General features: G+C 38.1%; 1 protein-coding gene and 1 long non-coding RNA gene across 6 annotated transcripts; both read right to left on the bottom strand.

Moving 5' to 3' along the window:
* Positions 1-694: 694 nt before the first annotated feature.
* LOC139144895 (transmembrane protein 120B-like) lies at positions 695-26,501 on the bottom strand. 5 transcript variants are annotated; one of them, XM_070715719.1, is made up of 11 exons: positions 26,310-26,501; positions 25,164-25,282; positions 24,179-24,295; positions 18,220-18,300; positions 13,323-13,418; positions 12,746-12,835; positions 9,456-9,583; positions 8,781-8,873; positions 8,075-8,139; positions 3,956-4,024; positions 695-3,640 (listed from the first exon to the last, which is right to left on the bottom strand). In XM_070715719.1, exons 1-11 carry the CDS (start codon positions 26,382-26,384, stop codon positions 3,518-3,520), a joined length of 1,056 nt encoding a protein of 351 aa, XP_070571820.1. In that variant the 5' UTR covers positions 26,385-26,501; the 3' UTR covers positions 695-3,517. The 5 variants fall into 5 exon arrangements, with proteins under 5 accessions (XP_070571820.1, XP_070571822.1, XP_070571821.1 ...); XM_070715721.1 differs by having other exon boundaries at positions 18,220-18,279; XM_070715720.1 differs by having other exon boundaries at positions 24,179-24,289.
* On the bottom strand, positions 21,100-24,172 carry LOC139144901 (uncharacterized). Its single transcript, XR_011554872.1, has 2 exons — positions 21,687-24,172; positions 21,100-21,263 (listed from the first exon to the last, which is right to left on the bottom strand). It is a non-coding gene; the product is annotated as an uncharacterized lncRNA (long non-coding RNA).
* Positions 26,502-26,552: the final 51 nt, after the last annotated feature.

The following is a 26,552-nucleotide window of genomic DNA, read 5'->3' as shown; positions in this document are numbered from 1 at the left end:
GTTGTGAATATTGCTTGGGAGAATGCTGGTGAATGCAAGCTTAGACCACAGGGCCTCATAAGTGCCTATTTAGTCAATATTACAGCGTTTTCTTTCTTTTTCAATGTTACAAATAATCCAGCTGAAGAGCACAACACTTGTGTAGCTGTCTTTTGTGTAGCATGTATTGGCATGTATAGTGCGTCCTCGTAAATGTGACCTTTAGTTCCGTGACCTCTAGGCTCTAGCCATGCCTACTTCCTGCCCTGCCCTCGCTATGCTTACTGTACTTATTTAGTACAGTAAACACAGCGACGTCTGTACGCATGGCCAGTAGGCATGGCCAGAGGAATTGGCTAGAGGTCACGGAACTAAAGGTCGTATTTAAATATGATCACATTCCCCATTGAGGGCGCACTATACATGTCAATACAAGCTACACAAAAGACAGCTACACAAGTGTTGTGCTCTTCAGCTGGTTAATTTATAACATTGAAAAAGAAAGAAAAACGCTGTAATATTGACTTAAATAGGCACTTATGAGGCCCTGTGCTTAGACTCCCACAATGCCAGTACTCATGAATATTCATATTTAGGGAGGTATTGTGTGCCCTGCAGAAGAGAAAGCACAAATGGAATACATACATCTGTGTGTGTGTGTGTGTGTGTATATATAGATATAGAGAGAGAGAGAGAGAGAGAGAGAAATGGATGCTTAAGTTGAAGAGGGGACTCTTTTTAGTACTCCTTTATTGTACGTTCTAAGTTTTTCTCTTCCATTGAATATTAAAGCCACTGAAATAATTTGCTTTATCAAAAATGTTATCAGGCATATGCACCTATTAGTGCAGATCAGGTGCACGGAATTAAAGCCAAATCATGTCAATTAGGGTTACTCCATCTGCAGGACGCACAGTATCCGGAACAGGAGAACAAAATTCTTGCCATGGCCGAACAGTCTTGTATCAGATTTCACTGACATTTATTGGACAAAATCAAACTTCAAAAAGCAGAAAATTAAATGGTCAAAAATTAAATGTGTGAAAGAAATTTGGAACATGGCAGTACACAGACATGGACCATAAAAATGTTTGTGTCAGTGCTATACAACGTATGTACATAAACATAAGCTACATGGATCCACCTAAATGGGCTTTCAATAGACCATCTTTCTTTCTCCACTCTCATCATTTATTCCTTCTGTGCCAAATATCAACCTTCAAATTCAAAGTGCAATCTTTGTATTCCCTGATAAATGTTGCTTTCATTTATCAAAGACAGCGAACATTGACAATCAATGAAATGGAAGGAAATATTGCACTATTCGTACATTGTGCTTTGGTGAAATTCACAGTGATCTGATAAGGGTAATAATCACAGATAATAAGAATAACAAAATGTAGCAGAGAGGTTTTTAACATGAAGTCTTGCTACTGAAGTCCTACACTACCTATTAAAGTTTATGGATGCTAAATGAAGAGTAACTTGACTCTAAATGAGTGATTTTTCTCAGGATGATATTCAGTATGTCCAGAAAAAATGCTACAATGAGATAAAAAATACAGAAAAAAATATTTGTGATCCTTTGTCTGTACCAAATATTTCTGCCAAATCAATTGAAAATGGTGGTTGAGTTGAATTATTGACGCATGAAGTGTGGATCACTGGTGCACTATTAATAGTTGCAACTGATTGAATTTTCAAAGTCATGCTTAAAAGCAATGTGTAACATTTTCTAAAATCCATTGCATCTTGTAAGTTACAAACATATAAACGAGCAAAGTCACCTGATACTGATAAGCAGTATACATAAAAGAGGTAATCGGCTGATTGCACATAAATGTCAGAAAATTACCATTTCAATATATTACACTGAATAAAAAAACTACATATTTCTGCTAATTCTTTCCAAAAGAGCAACCCTGAAACACCCTGAATAAAACAAAAGTTTTTATTACCTGTAGATTGCAAAACATTCTGAAATAATTTATTCCTGTGAATGGCAAGTGTGTATAGTGACTGTCAGAAAATTTTATCGGACCAAAAATAATAATGGCCAACATTGAGGGTAGATTGAGATCGAGAACAGAAACAATTGCTTCATGCAAGTTGAGTGTGGTTCCAAACACATCTACTATTACAGGTCAGCAAAATTTATAAATACATATTAAATAAACAAATCAAGCAGGCTTAGTTATCTCCCACCAGTATCCACTGAAGTGAACCATTTTGTCTCTTGAGGCTCATAGAGAATGTGCACATTTTGAGAAAATGTTCAGAGCACTGTAGACGTGCACTGTGGACTCAATTTCATGCAGCCCTATGCTTACACAATGCCACCATAATTCATCTCTCCATTGCCAAATGATCCAATATGGTAATGTGCACCATATCTACGCTGACAATAAAGTTTCCCAAGGATGATAACTTTCAGTAGCAAAAGTAATTTAAATGTTCTGTGTTCCATCAGGATCTAACTGAACCTAATATCTAGGCAACAGTGAGAAAAAGAAAAGACTTTATGAACCCTCAATGACAAGGCTAAATACAAGTCTATTCTTCCAGCATATTCATATCAGTATTGATGCTAATAGCTGGTTGTCAACAGAAAGCAAGGGTTTGCATTTCATTTCTAACATTAAAATGAACTGTGCTGTGAGCACACAAACCCAGTTACTTTAAACTGATTACAAAATGGAGGTTTGACGATTCCGCATTCTCCTTTTTGTGCATTGGATAGACTCAGTAATGCATTATTGTCACAGTGCTTGTCATCTGAGACAAAATGAAAATTAGGCCACTGTGTCAGAAATTGCCAAATTTGGACAATAAAGTGAGATGAGTCATGTGAAATATATTATTATCTGCCATTGCAAGACCTTGTCAAACTAAGATTGAAGTAGATAAGGTGATCAGGTCACCATGGATGTGAATCAACCCAAGTTTTTGTGTGACTGGGTATCAGGCATAGTATATGCAAATGAGCCACTTCAGTTGAGTCCTCAATTAGGTAGATGATAAAGACCATCCGCTGTGTTGTGAGTTTGCCCCTGAAAATGCCACAGCCATGCTAAATTTTATAACTTTTCATGGACAGTGGAAAATGGGCTACAGATTTGACTACCACAGCAAGAGGAGACAAATTAGGCTGATGATATAGGCAAGAAGTATCTTGTAAAACGTTACATTCTCTCTGAGCCCTGCATCTTTCTAAAAATATGCTTCAGTGGGAGGTACAAGAAATAGTAAACTATAACAAACTGAATAAAAGTCAAGTAAATGAAAAATTAGAAAAATACTGATATGATCAAAGTTCTGCCTCAAGTGAATGCAATTCACTTTGAACAGATTTTTTTTGTCATGGACGTTTGATTGCATTTTTATATGCAGAAGTTTTGTTGATTTGTGTAGAACAAACATTTCTTTATCCACACACTACAGTTTTATTCCAGCAGATCAAACAGAGTTTTCAAGGTAAACATGTCATTTTGTCAGCTTTTGATCTGAGGAGTATTCTTCTGATAGGCGTATCATGACTTCAGTTGGTCTTGTCGGCTGGTTTTTTGGGATTCAGATTGCGGACCTTCTGCAGCACCACCAACACTGTCGTTGAAAAGTTGCCAAAAAACAACGCAAGGAAAATCAAAGCTGAGGCCGGAACCTGTTTTGCCAAAAACAAAGAAGTCAGAATTGTACATTACCTCAGAAGCCATTTCAAAAATATGAATGAGATTGATATTAGCATTGCTGAAATAGCCCGCTTTCTTTCCATGCCCCCTAGCAGCAGTTTGGATATACCAGGCCCCAAAGATAACAACCAGATACAAGTAATATGCTCCACACACAATTTTTTCAAAAAGCCTGTTTTGTGTAAGTGAAATGTTTTTGAAATACTCTGAAATGTAGAACCCAATGCAATGATGTGACCTATACATGTACCTGTCCATTAATATTAAAGTGAAGATTCTAAACCTACCTGCCACTCCACACAGTCATCATGGTAGGACAGCGTGTACAGTGTGTAAGCGTTGTATAGCTGGAAAAACTGCAAGAGATTGAGAAATGCATCATTTACAGAGTAGCATTCAATATTACCCTGTTTACAATTCTTTGCTATATATAATATTTGGGTTTTACCTTTACACAAATTTGGAAATCAACCTAACTAATATTATATAGGGCTCAGCCCTTTGTGTCGCGCCAGGCGTTGAGATTAAAAATTTTATTTGTATCGATTCATGATTAGTAATCATAAAGGATAAAATAGAATTAATTGTTACTTTCTATATACGTTTGTACAAGTATGACCGGTTTACCCTCTGATGACAGTTCACGTACACGATGTCAGTCCCTGTAGGTATAGATTTTCTGATTTGTGTAAAAAAGTTTGACATAAATTTGCAATTTTTACCATGATTAAGCTTACTATCTATTGTGTTTGACAAGGGACGTACTGCGCCATCATTAACTTTGCAATAGTAACTGTACCGCCCAACTTCCGATATTGTAAGCTGAAAACCAGCGTTACTTCTAAAAACGGGTAAATTTTGCATATAGTTATTGACACAGAGGGCGCCTTTCTAAGATTCAATCCCAGCATTCTTTGCGAATGTTCTCGTTCACATGCACGATAGTTTTCTCTCTTCTTTTAATTTTTAGGCGTGATAAGAAATTTTGTATCAGCGACAGGGTGGATAATAATAATTACTCGCTAATAGAAAAGAATATTTTATTAACGGCATGTTATAAAATAATAGAGAGCACGTTTCGAATTTGTTTATTTACGAGCACTCAAAAAAACATGGCGGCGCCCACGAAAGAAGGGTACACTTCCGGTTACTCGCATAGTATATTATGAATAAGCGCATGCGTAGTCAGTCAGCCGCTGGCGCGACTATTACTGCAGCTGCATGAAATATTATGTGACATACATGTACACAATTGCAGACAATGATAAAATACACTGTTGCCAAAAGATTCAGATCATGCACACAGTTGACAAACTGTAAGTTGCAGTTGTTTGGATTAAAGAATCATAGACAATTAAAATAGGCATGGCAAACAAAAGTCATTACATTTAGCCGTGAACCCTATTTGGTCCAACATAAGTTTGAAAGTTCTAACCGTCATCTAGCGGTGTAATGTTGATTTGTGCTTCTCCCTAATGCAATAAATTGCTAAAAAGGGGTGTTTAGAGTTTCAGCTGTCTGAAGGTTTTACAGTAATAATCATTTCAAAACAAAATCTAAATGGTGTTTGATAGGCATCACGCATAGGACTTTTTCAATGCGATATACTTATTAGGCTAATGTGCAGCATCTCAGAAACTTTAAGCAAATTGGTTGGCTGAAACTCATTCTCTTTATTCATTCATTGCTTAAAGGGAGGTGGTCGTGGGAACTCTGTTCAAAGGTTGCCAGGGACACCTACGACCGTCGTAAATACTGGATCTAGTGTACGTTAGCGATTGATGAAAGTTGAAACATGCTTGTTAACAACGAATATCGTAAGTTGCAGCTATGTTGAAGTGATGCATCTAGATATTATGCATGAAATACATTGTTTGTAAACAAGAAAGTAGCACACGCACAGTTTTGATGACCACCCCCTTTAATAGCCAATCAGCTACACAGTAGCCCTAGTTTCAGACTCCTTAAGTTGCTGTAAATAATGATGATATACCAAACATTTGTAGCCTTCTAAGCCACTGCACATCAGCAACTTATGACGGTGGTTGATGCAAATTTGCATGTGATAACTGAAATAGAGGTAGACTCTCTCCTCACTGAAATGCATTGACTTTCATATGTTTGGTGAGTGTTCTGATTATCCATGGCCTTTGATGAATGAGTCAGGGGTAGCGCTAGGATTTCAAAGTTGTTAGCCACAGATTCCTTCGTGGCAAATTGGTCATACATCTTGTTAGCCACACACAACTTTCTTTAGCCACACAAAACTTTTGTACAATAAAATCAAAACAAAAATATTTTAAGGTCTCATCTTGTTTGAAGTGCCATAGACTTCACATGCAAGGACTTTTTGAACGCAGCTGCTTGTTACACTTCTTTAAAAAGACTGGTGCAGTTCATTTTCTGTGATGTGATAAGGAATCCTAGCAACCCATATGATTCAATTAGTACAACCAATAGAGGTAAACTATTGTGCAACACATACACACAATTACAGGGCTTCCTTTCCCCATCGTTTGAACTGCAAGTATAATAGAATGAAGAGCTGAAGACAAAAACAGTTAACTAATTTTTTTATTGATTAAATTTGGTGTTTGGACCAACTGACATTAGTTTGATTCACGTACGTACAACATATGCTTTCGATAACTTGCCTTGATTTAATCGTGTCTCGTAGTCATACTGTGTTAGTCAATCTGTTTTCAAAGTTGGATCACGTATTTTGACAAGCATACCAAAAGCGGTCTTTAGATAGAAAGAAACTACAAAGTATTGAGATAAAAGTTTCATGCCCGGTTTATTTCAGTTAAAAAATACAGTGTTTTCAATTGGCTTCGAACTCACAAAATACGGTTTCCAGTCACCTTGTGGAGATGCAACAGACACATGTCAGACGCGACGCGACGTAGGAAATATGTCACGATGTTAACAGTAACAACACATAAATTTGTAAACAAACTAGGTCGACCGTCATGGCTCTCTCGCTACAGGCTGGATAAGGCCACGATATCAACAGTTTGCATGAGCTTATCGATTGTAAGTCGCTTGAAAATCAACAAAATACACTTCAGTTTAACTAAAATCTTACAAATTTCTTCATCATGCACATTGAAAGAAAACTTCAACCACGGGGACCATCTGGAGCGTTCAGCGTCACGCAATGATGGCCATGCTGCCATCCAACGCTACGTTCAATCGCAATCAACTTGGCTAGCAAATCGCTCCATTTTTCCATAGAATATTATCAAACCAGAAAAACAACAAGAAATATTGAAACCAGAAAAACAAGAATGACAAAAGTAATTAAGGTCTGAAACTTTAGGTACTGAAGGTCAACTTTAGCAACATGATATGCATAGCAGAAAGGCAGCTAGCCCCCTTAGTTTGACCATAGACGGTCTTCCTCCCCTCTACTGACGGTCTTCCTCCCCTCTACTGTCTATGGTTTGGGCAGGTCTGTTAATATGTAACATTTCATAAACAATGACAGGAAATGACTCAAGTCAGTGGAGTAAGATTGTTTCAAGCCTGTTTCAGAATTTCGCTTTTTCTTACCTCATTTGCACATTTTTGACACTGATGTGTTCATTTGAACAAATTCACATCTCAACCCCAACATCTACCTGTACACCAAATACTAAGACAGTAGCTTTGGCGGTATGGGAGCCTTTGTGTGTGACGGACATACATCCGCACATACCCACAAATATACAGACACTTAGACTCATCATATAAGCTCTTTTTGGTATTTATATATAAAACCAAATATGAGCTAAAAAGTGGTAAAATATACCTTTTCTATCACTCAGAGAGCAATAGCTGTACATGATATAATCGTCTTCTGTGTCTGAGTTGCAGAAAAGCTATCATAAGGTCTCTCGACTCTCGTTGAGTGCACGGCAGCGGGGCAGCCGACCTGATTAAATATTCACGTAAACCACTGACCCCTTCTCGGAAAGTTTGCATAAATTACTGGAACTCTCTATTGTTAGGGTGGATGATGTCATTATTTTAGTCCTTATATGGTACTAAACTGGGTTCAAAGGGTAAAGAAAAAGCTTTATGGCTTGCCGAGTTCGGCAATGCGTACCTAAGCTGGACAGAACGCATAGTACGCAACCACTGTCGGGTATTGTAAACTGACGTGGCGTTGAGAGCGAGAGTATAGTCACATTGATTTCATCACCTGATAGTATCGCATCGTCCACCGTGAATTTGACCGGGGTCTTTGAGTTTGAGGCCAGTTCGCCACACTTTCATGAGTGTGGCGAACCAAGAAGACATTTTATTCGCCACCCAGCACTTTCTGTCGCATTTTGCGAATGTGGCGAGCGCTAGTGCGACCCCTGAGAGTGTCTATGTGCAACACACCATACAACAAGACTACATAATACACAGGTACTTACATGCCCAAAGAACAAGAATGGTAGCAAGAATGTTAGCCCTCTCCACATCCAGGTTTGGAAACCCTCTGGATGAAATAAATACAATAGAGTCATTTCTTCTCTTGCATGAAACAGCTGCACACGTAATGTCATGAATTTTTAGAGACTACGGGTGACATGAACCTTTCTCTATGTTGACTAGTTATTTGTGTGGTGATCTGAGCCCAGGAACAAAGATAGGTGCTTGTTTCACTCAATGGCATTGTTTTGTGTGAGTGATTAACGTAAGTTCAGTAAGTCTGATCAGTGGACGTGACTGTCACTGAAACAATACTATATACAGTAAAATAGCATTTGCAACTACAAAACCAGTCTGATTGTGTGTTTCCACCCAAAAATCCAACACTGAATCAAAACAAACTATGGAAGAAAGTCTTTTTCAAGTTTTGATTTTTGCAGTGTGAAAAACGCACATGCTTAAGTTCTATCTGAAAATCAAGTAAACAGTATTTTGTATAGAGTTATTCAAGTTAAAGATATTCTACATTTTCATGAAAAACTGCAGAACTCAGAACTTCTCTTTTTATTAGGGTGAAATTACAAATTCACGCAAATTCGAGAAACTTCCAACCAATGAGCTATCGATTACCATTACACTACTGTTGGCAAGTTCAGTACAGCAGCTTGCATGATGTTACCAACATAATGATACAGCATGTAGACTTACCCACTGTGATGTCCATGTTTCCTTTCTCACCCAATGCTCGTAGCCTATACAAACAACCTCTCTGGTAATAGTATTGTAATACTTGAACTAAACCTGTCAAATAAATTGGATACCAAAGAATTTTCACTCCATCAGTAAGGGCTAAATTGAATGCATATAGGGTCCTATCTAGTTCACAGAAAAAAATCTACAACCTGTTTATCACATACTTTGAATGACCTTGGAATCCAACATCTTATCAATAAGAGTCAACTCCACTGATAATATCATGTGTAAGACTCTCAAAACGTTTCAACTTGGACTAAAACCCTTTACAATCATAAGATCTTATTAATTTGAAGTGAAATAATACATGTATGCTCACTAAATTGCAGAGGCACTGCCACACTTTAAGTAATCCTGCACCTCTGAGCAAGCAGGGAGGGAAAGCAGAATCTTGGCATATATGTACCTTAAGGTATCATCAGAAAATGCCGTTCCACTGTACAATGTGTTGCCTCAGAAATCATTAGTAATCTGCAACAAGTTCCGACCCTATGCTATTTTCAATATTCATTTACAGTTTCTCTACAGCATCTGTAAACTTACATCAGCTTAACCCTTGAACTCTGACCTATGACACCCTGCAGAGTTCTACACATGGGCAGAGTACAGAGGGATACATGAAATACTTACTCAAGTAAAGTGAAAATGTCATAAATTGATTCCTAAATAACTGGTAGACAGGACCATCAGGCCATATAAGGAGAACTCCTGACAACACGCAGGATATATAGTGATGAAAAACCCACCAGCCTTTGATCCTAATGAGAGACAACAATAAGAGTAAAACCATCTAAGTTGGCACTGTTGTCAAATTAGTTTGTATTCATGCTGAAAATACCAATGATACAAAATTCTTAAGTAGTTCATCAATGCTAGTTACATACAAAATGTGTCCGCATTAATCCTTGGGTATACACAAGCAAATTGGTCTGTCAATTTCATGTCATAAGATAAAAGAAACAAACTTAATGTTGTAAATTGCACCATTTATCTACTGAAATTGGCATGCTTCATTTCAGTTCATGTTTGTAGCCTCTAAGCAGGCATTTAAGAGATGGGAATGGACAACATGTTTAAAGGGACAATAGGCTGGCTTGTGACTTTTGAGATTTCAACCACCATAAGTTTGTTATTGAAAACAAATACATAATATTCTCATTTCTTTCTCTATAAAGTATGCTGAACCACTGTATTAGCCTCACTAACAAACTGCATCAAGCACTATATGCAATATTATTGTTCACAATACTAAACAAAGGTAGGATAGATATAGGGGCGGGAAATGGAAACTACTCCGTGGACTACTAAAATTGTGCGGTGGATGGGAGAAATCCTGCAGTTGACAACTGTATCCCACCCCATACCCTGCAAAACCCAATAGTTGACCACTAAAATAGTGTCAATAGCCACACAAGGGCAGTTTTTCAAGACGGCTACGCCTGATTTCTACACAAATTTCACACAAAAAACTACTTTTAAAGCGGAATTCTAGGCCTCATACATGACCAATCCAATGAGAAAATGTTTCGAGAATACCTACATCAAGTTTCTGTTATGCTGTGAAGAAAATCAAATTCTTCTGTAAGATTTCGATTTTCTTCACAGCAAAACGAAAGTTGTGAAAGAAACTTAACAAACTAGCCCTTGAAAAACGCCCTCGTGTGGCCACTTGACACTATATTAGTGGTCAACTATGGGGTTTTATAGGATACTGTAGGTAGTGGGATCCAGTTGTCAACTGTTGGAATTTTCTGCCCACCCGAGGATTTTAGTAGTTTACTGAGTTATTTTCATTCCCCATCCCTATTTCTGTCTTACCCCTGCTTAAGCCCTGAATAAAAGAATTAATTTGTCAACAGTAAAATTTCACATTGACATATACAGGCTTTACTCCTTTGTTAAGGTGGTTGGAAAGGCTAGAGAGTCAGTTATAAATTTCAACAAAACTATTAAAATATAAAAGTAGTCAACATTCTCTGTGGAATAAAAAAAACTAGACATTTGGGCACAAAGGCATTGCAGAGTTATAGCCTGTTAAAACTTCTGAAAACTGACCAAATAAGAAGAAGTTGGGAGTCCTTAGTGTATTAACTATGGTAGAGGTCCCCTAGCTTATAATAAAATGTTTGAAAAGGGAAAGTCATTATTTGCTGTTTTTCAGGAAAGTTTGATAAAGGCGGTGCTGGCATTCAGAGTGAGTGACTGCTATTGTAAATGCATTTTTAGATTCTTTGAGTGTCAAAGATGTGTCAAAAGTGAGACTAACCAAAAGACTGCTCTATGACTTCAAAAGAGGGGTGCAAATATGGCTTGTTTTCAACATTTTTGACAGAATAACAGTTTTCCTACATAATTGTATACCAATTTAATCCAACTTTGAAATGAGATATGGACATGGAATTTTTACAACCTATTAACAAGGTTACAGATAAGATTTGTACGGCACAATTTTCCTGTATTTGAAGTACTTTTTGAAAAATCACATTTTGAAATTTGAAAGAATTTTTAATAATTTTTTGATATATAAACCCATGTAAAATCATAAAAACACATTTTATTTACAAATCCTGCCGTACAAATCTTACAATAAATAGTGTCAACATATTTATAACTAATTTGGTAATATTAATACTATCCAATTATTATTAAATTCAAATATTTAAAAAAAAATATGAAAAATTAAATTTTAATATTTACTGGTGTCATATTTCAAAATCATGGCTGCAAATATACAATTTTTATATTCTTTTGAGAAAATATTAACTAAGGGAGTTATCCTGAAATTTGAACTAAATATCTTGATTCTAGCACTTGAAATTTGACATTAACTCCGAGAAAAGAATTGGTGCAAAAATAGCCTTTCCAACCACCTTAAGAAGATGAACACTAGCATTTCTGCATGACTTTTGAGTAAAAAAAGAAACTGTTTTGTGCAGACAGAAAAACCAAAAGGTAAACAGCTACAGCTAAAATATTACACCAAAATGCATGTAATGTCAATTACTTTTATGATGAATGTGTGATATGTCATGCTTGGTATGTTTTAATCAAATTTACTACAACAAAAATTCTATTTTACCAAGCATGCTAAATAATTGAACATGTCCAAAGCAAGACAGTAATAAAACGACTGCTTGTGTCAAAAAACTAAAAACTTTCAAAGGAGATCTCATGCCACCATCAGAGCCTTAAGTCAAGCAGAAAGTGACGTCTTCTAATTAGACCTCTAGTGGAGTCTAATGAGAGTAAACTCACCTCTGTGTACTATGGCTCAACAGAACAAAATCAAAAAGCTGTATAAAACTACATACATGGTGGTGTAATGTCAGAAGAAGAACAGTGCCCTCGCATTGTAGGGAAAGGAGAATCAGACATAACATAAAATTAGTAAGGCTATGTGATCTTTGAACATTTAACAACTTATTATTTTTTTGGCAAACCCCGATGAACTAAAATGAAAACGGGATTAAAAGCATCTTAACACACTATGTGGTTCCGCATTTCATAGGAGACACAAAACCCTATTTGTTAGCCTATCATCTTGATCAAGAAATCCCTAAACACAGAAAAGTGGCACAAGACATTGTAAAATACATGTAAGGATTGTGATTGACCTTTCACCTTTACACCATCTGCTATGGGCAACCATAGCAACATTACATGCCATCCTTTTTACCTTAGTACATGCACATGGAATCACTATGAGTTTATGAGCATATACACAAAGTATAAATGTGTACAGATACAGATTTTTGTCATCATCATTCAATTATGCCATTGCTAAAACACCAATAGTGACAAAATAACTACATCTATATTGGATCTGATTGCACAATACAATTAACTGCATATAAAGTCATTGTGTATTATACCTCCACACTGAAAAATTTAAGAAAATCAGTCGAAGTATGGCTACTCACCTTGAGCCATTGTGCCGAAGTATGGTTTCTCTGAGAGTCACTGTACAATAATACCACAGCAAGACAAAATGATACAAAGCATCTGAAAATCTGGAAGAGATTCAGAGAAGTTTGAGTAACCAGTGATGTATCTGTATTTAGATGCAGCTGCTGTAGCATACAACAAACATCAAATTCACTCTCCTCCATAGCCCCTCAATTAAGTACTCCCCCACATATCAGATTACTTACCATTTACTAATACAAAACCAACCAACCATAAGCTGTTACATTGCACTGTTTTCAGTCTTAGAATTTGTTACGATATACACTGTACATGTTAAATCCATGCCATTAAAGACACTGTTCGCGATCCCTGGGATCGCCTTTGTTCCAGTCTGTAAGAGGACTATGGAGGTGTGATAGCCTTATGTTTTCCATTGAAATGTCATCTGCTGGGTAAATTTTCTGATGAGACAATCTGGTGCCAACACAGGCCTTTAAGATTTTCATGTCTTATGCCATGGCAGACCAATACATCCGCTCAGAGGGTGTGTTACCATGAGTAGGCTCTTGAAATAGACAACAAGCAACTCACCTGAATTCTACGAGAAAAAGATTTGTGAAAGAAAAGACGAACATAATGATTGTGCAAATGAATTTGAACTTCTCGTACTCGTCTTTGTATTTGAATCTGAAAATGTAAGAAGATTTGTTACCCCAAGTAAGCGTATCATAATTGTATTGCTAAAGTTTGAATTTCTTGGAAAATGCTAAAATCTATTGATGTTACATTTCTCCATAGTACAATATCATGTCATATACAAAGTCTATACTTTATAAAGTTTGCATTTCTTAAAATATAACTTGGTGCATTTAAGTTGCCAGTCGAGTACAGCTATTTCGATAACTCCCCATCCCCCACACACAGAGAAAAGAATGGCAATTATGTTTGTTATCAACAATACCGAAATGTTACATGTACATGCATGAAAGCTATTTAAGCAATAATGCACCCCCTCCAGGCCCATAATGGACGAAAGCAAACTTTGCACGACATAATGTACGAGGCGAAGCCGAGTACATTATGGAGTGCAAAGTTTGCTTGAGTCCATTATGGGCCGGGAGGGTTTGCATTATTGCTATTATTTTATAGTTATGGCAATGCCAGTCAATTTGCAGTTGTAGAAAACGAATAAAAAAGGAAATTTAAACTGAGTTTGAAGCCAGTGAGCGTCCTGACTCTGCACACATCACATGCACTCCACAGTACACTGCACTGAACACGCACGTTCAGCACAAAAAATGACCAACACTTTCACGGTTCAATTTTGAATTGAAAAACGATATATTTTCGAAGGAAATGGAAAGGAACTGCATCCCTACTGTCTATATAAAACTTGAAACATCACCTTTAAATATCATGCCATTCAAAAAGCCGACACGGTGAAATGCCAGAGATGAAGAAAACGGAATATTCCTGCATCGACATCAGCATGATCAGCGAGCTGCATGGTATCAGCTGATCAATACGATCATTATTATGTCGCTTGTAGTAGAGCATTCATTGCAAACGATATCAACAGAGTTCAACATTGTTATTCTAATGTTTATATTTCAATAATAATTGTGTCTATAAATTTAATTTTCGATGGCTTCTTGAGAAGAGCTATTTTATATGGCGAACGAGAAAACTTGACTTAAAGGGGTGCTTGAAAGGTACAGTTTACAAACATACAGGAGGGTTTCCGTACCATCGCGATATCGAGAACAAGGTAAAACCACAGACAAGGAGAAAAAAACGATGAATGAAAGTTGTCTCCGATTACAGTCAGTGCATCAGAATTAGGTGGCCGAGATGTTAGATCAACGGAGAGTCCACGGTAGTCATGATTGTTGGTAGTAGCTGACCTTGGACCGAGACTTTGAATGGCTCCGTAGTAATTTACGGCTGGTTCGAGTAGCCTTTCACGCTTGCATAGTTTACATGGCCACTGACATACATAATATGCCATGTGTCAAACCCAGTATCGTCTAGGAGTTTGCAAACGTACTGAGATCTGTTTTACCTATACGGCAACGAAGCGAACCATGTTGTCAACAAACGTAGTAGTACAACCAGCGTATCGGACGGGGACTGCATATGCTGAGCGCCAGCCAGACAGACGACAAGTGCATGTGTGAGGACTCAAAAAATGTGATAAATCGTACAATAAGACATTATTATCAATATTGTGCACCATTATCAAGATTTATAGTTTTGTATATTACTGTGGAATACTTTTTGTTCGCGTGGAATTTATTTTCGCTATTTTCGCGGAGGAAATTTTTGCGCGAAAATTTGTTCCAGCGTTTTGTTCTGAACACAAAAGACATGAATATTAATGAGCTTGACTGACTGTACTGACACAGTGACCTTTGACCATTACTCGCATGTTATGTCTATGGAAAACAATACACATGGAACCCGCACTCATTCATTCATTCAGTCAACACCAAACATCACGTAAATGACAAAGTAAAATAAAGTTTTAATAAAAAAATACACTTTATTGACAAGGAAGAATTCGTTACTTGAAGGTAGGTACAGTATTATTTTTATCAATTCATTCAACTTCTGAATCAATGGAATTGTACTGAAGACGTAAAGGAAAAAAACAATTCGAAATTCGATCATCTACGCAATATATTGGACTGAAATATTCAGCAAATAGTACAAAATTAATAATTTAGAAACTCAAAATCTCAGTAAAATGGATCAATGAAAGAATACATACAGTGAAAAAAAACGGAGGATGGAAACTTGACATAGAAAATTAGAACAGCATGACCGTCACAATTTGTTTACTACAGTTAAACGCAGTCCAAGTTCAAGTCTCTAGGCTAATCTCACTCAACTTTCAAATTAGTCCCGCTTGCTTGAAACCATCGCGAATCAAAGCAGTTCGATGAGCGATTTCGTCGTGGCAGCTGACGAGCCATCTCGCATGGATAGGTTTGACGACCGATGTTCGAAGATCAATCTGTGGCACTGCTACGCTGATATCGTCGCCTTCGTTTTCTTCATTGCCGTCGAGTGTTTCCATAACTCTCTCAGCATACCACGCATTGAAGCAAGACTTGAGGGCTTCTTTGTATTCTTTGTTGACTGACAAATCTAGAGGTTGTAGCTTATCGGTGCAGGCAGCCGGGATGAACACGATTTTGATGTTGTTTTCTTCGAGGAGCTTGCGAAGTTCCTCACCGCGATGAGCCTTGTAGATGTCGAACAGCACGAGCGCTTTCTTGTCAGGAGATAAACCCAGTCTCTGCCGTTGATCTCTGAAGTAAGGGATGATGATCTTCTGTAGTTGACCGGCCATCGATACCCCCAGTAGAACCGTTATCTGCCGCTTGTCGTCTAGGCCCGATATCGTGATCTGCTTTCTTCCCCTCTCCTCGAGTGTCCACTCACCCCCAGGAAGTAAACTGACACCCGTCTGATCCCAATTTACGACCATTTCTTCGGGGATGGAAAAGTCATCGCGGACTTTCTGTACGCGGTCGATGAACGCGGCCTTCAACGCGTCAAAGTCACCCGGTAGCCGTTTCACCGCCTTTGGTACCCTTGCGCCGTACAAAGTTCATTCTCTGAAGAATAGGCCAAACCCGGAATTCGAATCGACCACGGTACAAACAAAGCCATGTGCGCAAACGCGCATAGACGTACGTGTATTTCCATACGCGCTGTAGTACACATGTGGGTTTGTTTGTACCGGCATCACGTGATTATTTTGGCGTACTGAGTCTGTAGAACGCATCGCGTCCTTTTTATTCCGGAGTAGAACCATTGACTTCGCCCAGGCACTCGAAACGTCGATATGACCGCCAAATTCTTTCAATTTAGCCCTGTCTCTCTTCATGATAATGCCAGTTGCTGCGCCCATGACAATTCGATTGTTGATGACACCGCCGCTGAGTCGGACTTTGCGTATCCATCGCTGCACTTCGGTATCAAGTTCGCCAAGCATAAGAGGCTGACCCCGCCGACCTTTTGGTAATGACGTGACTGTCTCGCGTTCGTTGAGTCTCTTTAACTTCAGGTAACTCGCCTTCATTCCTCTCACGGTGCTCTCATTTAAGGGCCGGTTAAGTTCTTTGCTAAATTTTCTTGCTGTCTTTACTACACCGATCTCGATAGCTGACTTGGCGATCTGCGCTCGATGTTCATCAGTGTAAAACGAGTACTCACCGCGTTTTCTCTTTCTGACATTGACGGCTTCGGCGATAACTTTTTCTACTTCGACGTTGGCAGCTTCAGTCAAAACAGCTTCTTCTTCCGTACTACACTGTCGTGGATCAGGTAAACCTGGCGCTCGTGGTGGGTTAACTTGCTTCAACCAGCGATAGAGAGACATGATGACGCGATGATGACAATAAGTCGAATGATGCTAGTCATTCCGAAATGGGGGTTTATAAGCTAAAAAATCGTTTGATCATAGCGGCAAGCTGTGAAGAATATTTCACGATGTGTTTGGCTGTAAAATTACTATTTTTCACTGTTCATACGAACATTGCCGCAAACGATATAAGAGAAAGGGAGCAATTCACAAATACGGAGTAATTATCACTTCGATAGCTGTGCTGTTGTGAGCGAACTGCTTTGTTTCGATTGCCGACAGTCATTACCGACACCTTGTAATTGACACCATAACTAAAGCTGGTTAAAAACAATAAAATCAATTGTTTGCCGACTTGATTGACACCTAAAACGCATTGTGTAACGCCTAACGGCGTCCTCTGATGTTTGTGTTTGTCGACTATACTTTGTCAACGCCTAATTTCAATTAGGGTACACCGCCCTGTCTGATTACAATGCAAAGCATCAGCGCGAAAATAAGTCGCGCGGATGTATCGATTTTCTCAATTACGCGAAAATAAATTCCAGCGATAATAAAGTATTCCACATTACATGGTTTATCTGATATTTTCCCTCCTTTGAAATGCGCAGTCCTTTTTTCGTTTTTAAAAGAAAAACTTGCTCGCTGTCACCGCAATGCTGAATAATGGAATACATTATCAGTAATAATGTATGGATATGACGTCACAAAATTCACTGGTATTGACAAAGCTATAATATAATACTCTTTAATGTACATGGAGGAACTCATTACTGCTTGTGTTGAGATTGGTCACTGGTACATTGGTACCAGTGGTTACCCTATAATTAAAGCTGTTACACCAGAGTATTATGTTCTCATGTAAAGTGAATGTTGAAACTCTGTACATCAGAGATAAAAAGCTTTTCATTAATGTTTGCATTTTTTTCATGCTTGTCCACAATATGGATGGATTACATTCAACAGAAAGACCATGTCCCTCAAATTTTGTCAATCAGATCACCAAGAACTATCATATGACTGTCAACCTGCCTGCAGGCATATCTGTTTCCCTGCCCTTATCTATATTTGAATGCTTCCACGCTTGAACACCGGGTTTCAAGGGCTGTCACTTACCTGTCTTGTTTCTTCAGAAGTGACACACTCATTGGACCAAGGATGGCTGTTAAAAGTTTCCTGTCAAAGAAAAACAATGCACTACAGTGCCACGGAACGAGGAAATGTTAATCAGCATGGTGTATAGGAACCAACATTCATTCAGTCAGTCTTTACGGTCTGTGAACATCACATGAAACATGCTACATCTGGATCAATAGGGTATGACATTTTACAGTTTCAAATATTTTGTGATTTACTACATTAAGTAATGAAATGTGATGGCAGGGATGTAGAAAATAGCCGGCAGCCGGCAAAAACAACCAGCTGTCAGCAAAATTTTGCCGGCTGTGAAAATTATTTGCAGATGTAAAATCGATGTCATTTCTGCTGCAGTGTAAAAAAAATAGCCAAAATCTTCTCATAAATCTTTAAAAATAAATGTAACTGCAACGAGAAACAGCAGTTTTTTTGTATTTGTGTGTCCGAAAAATCAATCGTAATCGAGTAAGAGGAAGTATACATACGTGCGTGCGTTCACACGGAAATGGCCACTCATGTTAAATTCAGTCCGCTACGGGATCAGGTATTAGTTGAGTACTAAGTTTACAAAAATCATAGAGTTTCATGTCTTTTAAGACTCCCAAAAATTCCTAGTCAAACGAAATTGAATTGTAAACAAGAGTACGCTGAAACAATCTACATACATACGCGATCGGTAACGTGTGCTTGTCGGAACGCAATGCACAGGTCATGCAGGTTGCAGTTGACCTCGCAGGGGATTTTTTTGGTACGTCATTGTCGGCATGTGTTCGGCTAGCTTTCGGAGTGGGCTTACACTGATTAGCGGAACGGAATGAGCGGAACGGAACGGAACGGAACGGAATAGCCACACAAAAAAGAAAAATAGTTTCTCTTAATTAGAGTCCATTTTTTTTCGTTCACTGAATTTTGGAGGGGAACAGCATGGAATTTCGGATCTAAAACAGAAATTTGGATTATTCCTAGTCTGTGGAATAGGAATAGTGATGTCAATTCATCAGGTCGTGAATCAAAAAACAATGTACAGTACGTGTTATCTCAGAGTGACGGTGAGAAAGAAATCCTAGGTGTGTTAGCAATGTATTTGATGGCAACGGTGAGCTAAAAATCGGACTTCATTATTTCTATTTGTGCAGCAAAAGCTGCTGTTCTTCGATTCCGACGTACGACAAATATGGGGACAATTCTAAAAGTAAATGTAAAGTTTCTCACACGTGGCTATTGAACAGAAAATTGGGCTTTGACGAAGTTACCGGTATACGGTGGCCAACAAAAAACATAGGGCCAAAGTCCCTGAAGCTACTATAGACATGGATACAAAATTAAGTATTTCCTGACTGTATGAAATTATCTCACTAAGGTCATCCTACGGACAAGTAAACTAAATATTAAAGCTGTCTGACCAGCGGTTTTGAAAGAACAAGCAACTCAACAGTTGACAGAGCTCTGTTGAGTTATGTAGAGAATAACCTTTTGTGACACATGTATTGATGAAGAAGGTGGATATCTTTGATTAACATTGTGAGTTCTGTTGAATAAGTTGAGACTGTACATACTCAGAGAAAGCACACTGAAGAGACAAAGGTTTGAAACTTAAGAAGTTCAAGGTCATCAAAAGCATTATAAGGAATCATGTTACACTTTCATTGCACTGTTTACACAGATTGCATAATTGCTATAAATAGCACATGAGGAATCTTTATACAGCCCAGCTTTACCATAAAACCCTATCACTTTGACCACTCTTTTAATTGACCACTCCTATTTTTTTCCTCAAAAAGTAATTTTATTTTATCCTTACCAAGTCAACCATAAATGGAAATTAGAACTTTCTCTATCTCTATCTCTATTGACTATTTTGAGCAATTTCTTTTAGATAACATACAGGGCACAATAAATGACGGTTCAGAATATGTCAAAGTTGGGATTCAGGAAAGTTGCCTTTACATGTTTTAATCCTCCAAGATGGTAAGCATTTCACTATGAACTGTCAAAAAAAGTAGAACTTTCTGATAATTCTACACTAAAATTATTTTGGCTTTGATGATTTCCTAATTAATTCAATTATTTAAAATCATATCAATTATTTTTTTCTGGGTGAATTGATAGGGTTTATACAGTACAAGAATTACATACAATGTAAGTCAAATTTTGACCAAAAATGACAAAAAAATTCCTTAAAAATACAGATTTGCATATTTCATCACAATTTGAACATGTCTAAGTTGGGTTACCCCTAGGGACCTGTATACCAAATAACAAAGCTGTCTGACCAGCGGTTATGAAGGAGAAGATTTTTTACCAAAAACACCTTTTTTGGCATTAATTTGCCTATTTTCAACAATATCAAAAAATTAAAAAAAATAGTTTCTCAAAATCGTATTTTTCATCTACACAACAAATATCAAATCAGTAAGTACTGCGGTTCTCAAGATATTTGAGTGGACGGACGCCTCACAAACGGACATACATACATACATACATACATACATACATACATACATACATACATACAGACTGACGACGGACGCCGGACGGATACTCATCCCAATAGCTTCTATAGACTATAGTCTATAGTAGCTAAAAACGAGACTATACAAATAATAAATGTTAAATGTTTAGAAGTAAAATACCTGAAGAGAGATCACCTGACTCTCCCTATCTTGCTGCATCTACATGTATATACACAGTGTTCTCCCCAGGATTTTGAAATAGGGTGGCGGCTAATTTGCATATTAATTTGCATAATATTTACATATAATTTACATATCATTTGCATGATTATTGCATATGTATCATGGGATCTCTACTTGCAACTGCAACTACACTGAAGACATCTTACTTTTAATACAAGACGCATTTGCTTTACATGATCATTATTTTTATTAACATTCTCAAACAGAGGACATCAAAAACTTAATCATAAATGGTAACAACATATTGGACAGGCAGAATAACACTCCACACACCAGAACCATTTCAGGCCTTCATGTTGAACTTCTGACATGCCCTGCATAGCATTCCTAAAAGAAAAGACGAAAAGGTCACTTTGTACAATATCAAAAGTATCCCGGACACTTCGATTTTACCCCCGAGTTTTTGCCTCCTTGGGTCTGGTTGTGACACGAAAAAATATAATCTTACCAGCCACAAAAAAATGACACCGCGAATATAATTTTGTAGTTGTTATTTTCGGTTGATAGTGTGGCAATATTTGCCATAAAACGTAACACGAAGGAATGCGACGATGATTTACAAAACGCTGTAGCCGTTCGTTCCAGTGAAAATTGTTATTGAAGCCCTACAGCCATAAACGTAAACAGACATGAAACAAAATGGCCGCCGCCCTGCACGATAGATTCTAGAGAGACATAGCAATTATCAACACTCACAAGTTACGGTGGCATTTGAAACTTAAAAATAACTTTCTAGAATAGGAGACCTACATTTGTTCCCCTGAAAGGATGAGAGATATCAGAAACCCGCCGAACCAAACGATCTCTGCGTTCTCACTTTGAACTGTTAGTTAGTACTCTCCTCCAGTCATACAGTGCTCGGATCGGCACGAGCGCCCTCGAAACACACAGATCAATTTTGACAATACACGACGCAAGGTTTTGACGAAAGACATTTATCGAACCGATCTGACATTTAGTTTATTAAAATCGCGAAAAAATCTCAAGACAACTAGTCCCACGACAGGACGAATGAATAAAACTCAAAACTCGTCTCGAACGATATCACATGATTGACGGATAGTAAACAATAACAAGAATGGCCGCCATTGAACACGTGCTACGATTGCATTTGGAAGTAAAGTGAAATCGCGTTTTCGTACACTTAAATAGGGCGATCTCTTATTTTTTAATCATTAGAGTTAAGTTTTGCCCTCAAACTGGTGAACGGGGAGTGAAATTTGCGGGTAATCGGCCGCATGCCGAACACAAAAACTATGATTACGTATTTAATTTTATACGGACGTAGCACAGGCCTGTACAGTAATCTGAGTAAACGAAAACGGGCGACTGTATTTATTTCACCTACCTTTTTCATCTGGAGTTACAATCAACCATGGAAATAATTTTTCCCATGTCGGGTCAACACCAGTTACTCTTCTCTTGTTCTGTGATGATGGTGAGTTCACGGCCTTTCATGTTCACGGCAAAAGTCTTTGAAGTACTTTATCCGTACCCTTACCGCCATCCTTGTCACCCCCCAGGCCAAGTAATCAGCGTTGCCGCTGGCCGCGGTGACAACGTCTTTTAATTGAACGTCTTTTATTTACGTCGGTAAATGGTTTACACCATCAAATTGCGTTTATAACACCTTCAAAATTAAGATTCTTTGAAATTGAACTTGACAAAACGAGGTGTAAACGTGATAATTAGGGCCTATAGAACGTAAACAAAAAAGAGGACAATGAACAGGACGTTCAAACAACGAATGTCGGTGAAAATGAAAAGATTTTACAAAGAACGGGGCCGTGATCACAGAGTGGCGGGCCAAGTGGTAAGCGTGGCGGCCTTGATTAAAGCGTGGCGGGTGTGGCCGTAAGCGTGGCGGCACCGCCACGCTATTTGTCCGCTGGGGAGAACACTGATACATGATGTAAAAGTGTGCAAGATTTGACCAAAAATTCATAAAATGGGTCCAGGAGAGCCATTCTGGAGACTGCAAAATCAAAAACAGTCTGCACCGTGGGAGGGGGGACACCCCCCTCCCACACCCATCCCCCGGCGACCGCTTTGCGGTCGCATTACGGACATTGCCGGCTGTGAACCATAATTTTCCTGCTGTTACAAAAATTTTCTACATCCCTGGATGGTAATTAAATTCCACAGTATTTTTTCAGAGGTTTAAAATTTTCTTTGTTCATCTAATAACCTACAATATATATATTTTGTATTACTGCATACATGGATGTTATCATCTCTATTTGATAACTGTACTAGAGTGAAATCTACTGGTGATAATTACATATTACTTACAGTGGATGGTCTTTCACATTAAATTGTTTCCAATGATCAATAGACTGAATGCATGATGGTCATATTCACCAAGTGCAATGCTGGGGTGTGAGTGGGGACATACACAAACACCTGTATCGGACTCAGTATGAATACATTGGTACACTGTAACAGCAGCACATGGAGGGTAGAGTGATGATTGTTGAGACAAATGAGACACTGGGAGTGACATGGATGCTAGATTCTTAATGATGTCTAGGGTTTGACCATTACAAAATGTGTTGTAGATCTACGCACCTTGTTGCCACAATGCTACTGCATGTTCTATGATGAACTGAAGTATATGTAGTGAATTATTTATAGGTTATATCATATCATAATATTGATGGTGCTAATACAGCAATCTGATTGGTTGAAATGTCAAAATAACAGTGCTATATTTGCAATATGGCACAGATGTTTCCGCAAGAGAAAAGTCCCTTTTTTTGACACTTCACACCAGGATTCAATATATTGTTATAATATAACAGTGATAACCAACTCAGCAACAGGCATACCATTTAGGTCTGACCATGACCCTGTATATGCATTTGTCATGAATTGGTCAAAATCTCACAGTACACCCATTGCTTGCTGTGGTTTATTGCAATGAGACAACACAATAATTGGCATTTGGCAATATTAGAATTACTTAAAACTACCACGAGAACATGGCAACATGTTGACAATATATATCTCTATTGGAAATATCACAGATTTCAAAACGAGGATTCTTGATATTCACACTTTTCCTTGTGCTAGTATCAGCCCCAGGGAGTTTCAGTCACGAGTGCAGTCAGAAAGCTAATCCCTGGTCTACAACCTCATCACAGAAGACTTATTTTGTTCATACAGAACTAAAACACTATGAGCATGACAAGACCAATACTGTATACATGTATCTTCCACCTGAATTGTACACCGCTGCTTACCCACTGTCTCTGGGAAGGTTGTCCTCCATCTGTTTAAAATTGTTCTGTCGTTTGTTCATTTGGGCTTCAATTTCATTTACAGCTTTCTTTTCTTCACCATTTATGATGCCACTATTTCTTTCAATGAAAATATATACATTGACACATTCAAACTTTTAATGCCATGTACATGTAATAGTTTGTCAGATATTATCCATCTTCCTTCTCCTGTATAACTGAAAGGTTCTCATCAAAGTTCGAGGAGATAAATTTTGATCTGGACAAAATTCATTGCGTCTGAATGATACAACCGCATTTACTGCTGAGATAAATAGTCACTACCAATTACTTACAACTTGGATAATGTCCCACTAGGGATAAAAATTTTCCAAAGTTTGAACATATTCCAGGTAGGGCACAAACAATTTCATTAAATGTTCATCTGTTTCTGACTATGCTATCTATGGCTATGCAATGTTTCTGCTAGGGTTCGGGTTTGGAACCCTGAGAAACTGTTTCGGCTATACCTCCAAAACAGCTGCTTTGCTACATGTACCTATATACAAAATTGATTTCTGTAAAGGTAGTGAGGAACACGGAAACGTTTCATCAGTTCATCACCATGACGCTGTTTGCAAAATTATTATTGTGACTGAATTGACTGCTTATTATTTTACATGTACAGTAATACATGTGCACATACATTAAGATATTAAAGTAAAATCATCTGTGTACTTCTGTAACTTTCTTACAAAGCAAGTTCTACAGATGCAACGGAAATAAACTTTGTCATTCTACAGACAGTGGCCTGTCAGCATAATGCATAAATCACAAAAGTACAAAGAAACGGTATACCTTTAGGCCACTGACATATGATTTCTTTGATATCTATCAACTGTCCGTGACAACAGTTCTTTTCAGAAAACAGCTGTGAAAGCCATAGACCTTAAAAAGGGTTTATCTATGTGAAAGCAAACCTAATGCCTTTTCAAAAAAGTTAACTTACTCTTTGAAGGTGTCCAATAAATGTTGGTATCTCTTTTTCTGATGGTTGATCATCTTCACACATCTTTCCTGAAGTACATACAGATCATCAAGCTGTTGTCTGTACTTTTCAAAGTCAGCCTATTGGAAAGCGATAAAAATTTATGTTAGTGTTTTCAAATCATTTCTTTGCATCCAGTGGAAATACTAGTAATTCGTACTTATACCAACATGGTTGCAATCATTGTAGCCTTGGTGGGCTGGGCAGTGGGGTTTGTGCTCGGTTGGACATTGTGCAAAGTGCACGACAGAAGTAAAAGCCGCATGGCCAAGCCCACCAAGGCTACAATTATTGCAGCTAATACCAACAAACTGTTGAGTGTTAAAAGGGAGGTTCCACATGAAAACACTACATCGACGTAACCATCTATTTTTTACATCCATGACGTAACATATATTGTATTGCTACATGTACTTGAGGATCACCATTTCAGCATTGTTTACTGCAAAAACATGACTACATTTAAGTGTGATCACCATGGACTCTGCCTCCAGTCTCCAGTGCTCAAATAATGCAGGTACCAAACTCCATGCTCAAATGCATGAAGTTTGATTCTCTTATTATGTTCTTCCTGAAAGAGTGAACGTGATGGGGATCCATACACTCTAATGGAATAAATAAATAGATCTATTTTTTAAAACCATGGTTTTGAACAACAAAATGTGTATTGTGTGTTCGCTGTCAGTGGAGCCAGGTAAATAAACATGCAAGAATGAAGGTCCGGGGGAGCTGTAGAACGTTGCCTATGTTTGCCTGTTAACCTTTGACACGAACTGGGCGACTGCCCTCGATTCCTCGCCACGTGCCAGCTGTTCAGGTGGCGTTGTGGTCTGCGCGTGAGCTGACGAGTGATCAAAACATAACCTTCGGCTGTCGCATTATCGAACAAAGAGTGAGTGGTCGTCAATGTTAAGTTACAAATCTTTATGATACGCAGAAATTGTATTCCTTATAAAGACCTACGGTTAACATGTGTGAGAACGGCATAAATAGCACAAGTTTGGCACCGCTGAAAGTCTGAATGGGTGTACGTGTACGGTCCACTGCAGCTGCACTGTCTAAGGTCTAGACTGTATGATTACATTAAATTGATGATTATGAACTCACATCTAATACGCTATACTCTTTTTCCAAGCTCTTCCACTCGTCAATACAGTCAGTAACCTGTCTGTTACTCATCATGGTGGACAACGTAGATTTTTTCCCTTCCAGGTGCTCAAAAGTTAAGATCTTCAAGGCGAGCGAGCACAGCGGAGTCTGGGATCGCTTCGATGTCCTTATTCAGAATCAGGATATCCCACTGACTTCCGGAAAGACATATGCGCAAGCGCATTTGCTATTATGTGTAAA

This window comes from Ptychodera flava, chromosome 12 (assembly GCF_041260155.1).
Source record: "Ptychodera flava strain L36383 chromosome 12, AS_Pfla_20210202, whole genome shotgun sequence".
NCBI lineage: Eukaryota > Metazoa > Hemichordata > Enteropneusta > Ptychoderidae > Ptychodera > Ptychodera flava.
The sequence above is the reverse complement of the archived record's forward strand: the minus strand, read 5'-3'. Positions and strand labels throughout refer to the sequence as shown.

What these genes read in the sequence shown, in the direction of transcription:
- LOC139144895 (XM_070715719.1), bottom strand. Translation starts at nt 26,384, where the DNA reads ATGATGAGTAACAGACAGGTTACTGACTGTATTGACGAGTGGAAGAGC. An exon ending in AAGAGTATAGCGTATTAGAT is followed by an intron (nt 25,283 to 26,309) that starts GTGAGTTCATAA and finishes GCTTTCCAATAG; the next exon opens with GCTGACTTTGAAAAGTACAG. An exon ending in AACCTTCCCAGAGACAGTGG is followed by an intron (nt 18,301 to 24,178) that starts GTAAGCAGCGGT and finishes GTGGCACTGTAG; the next exon opens with TGCATTGTTTTTCTTTGACA.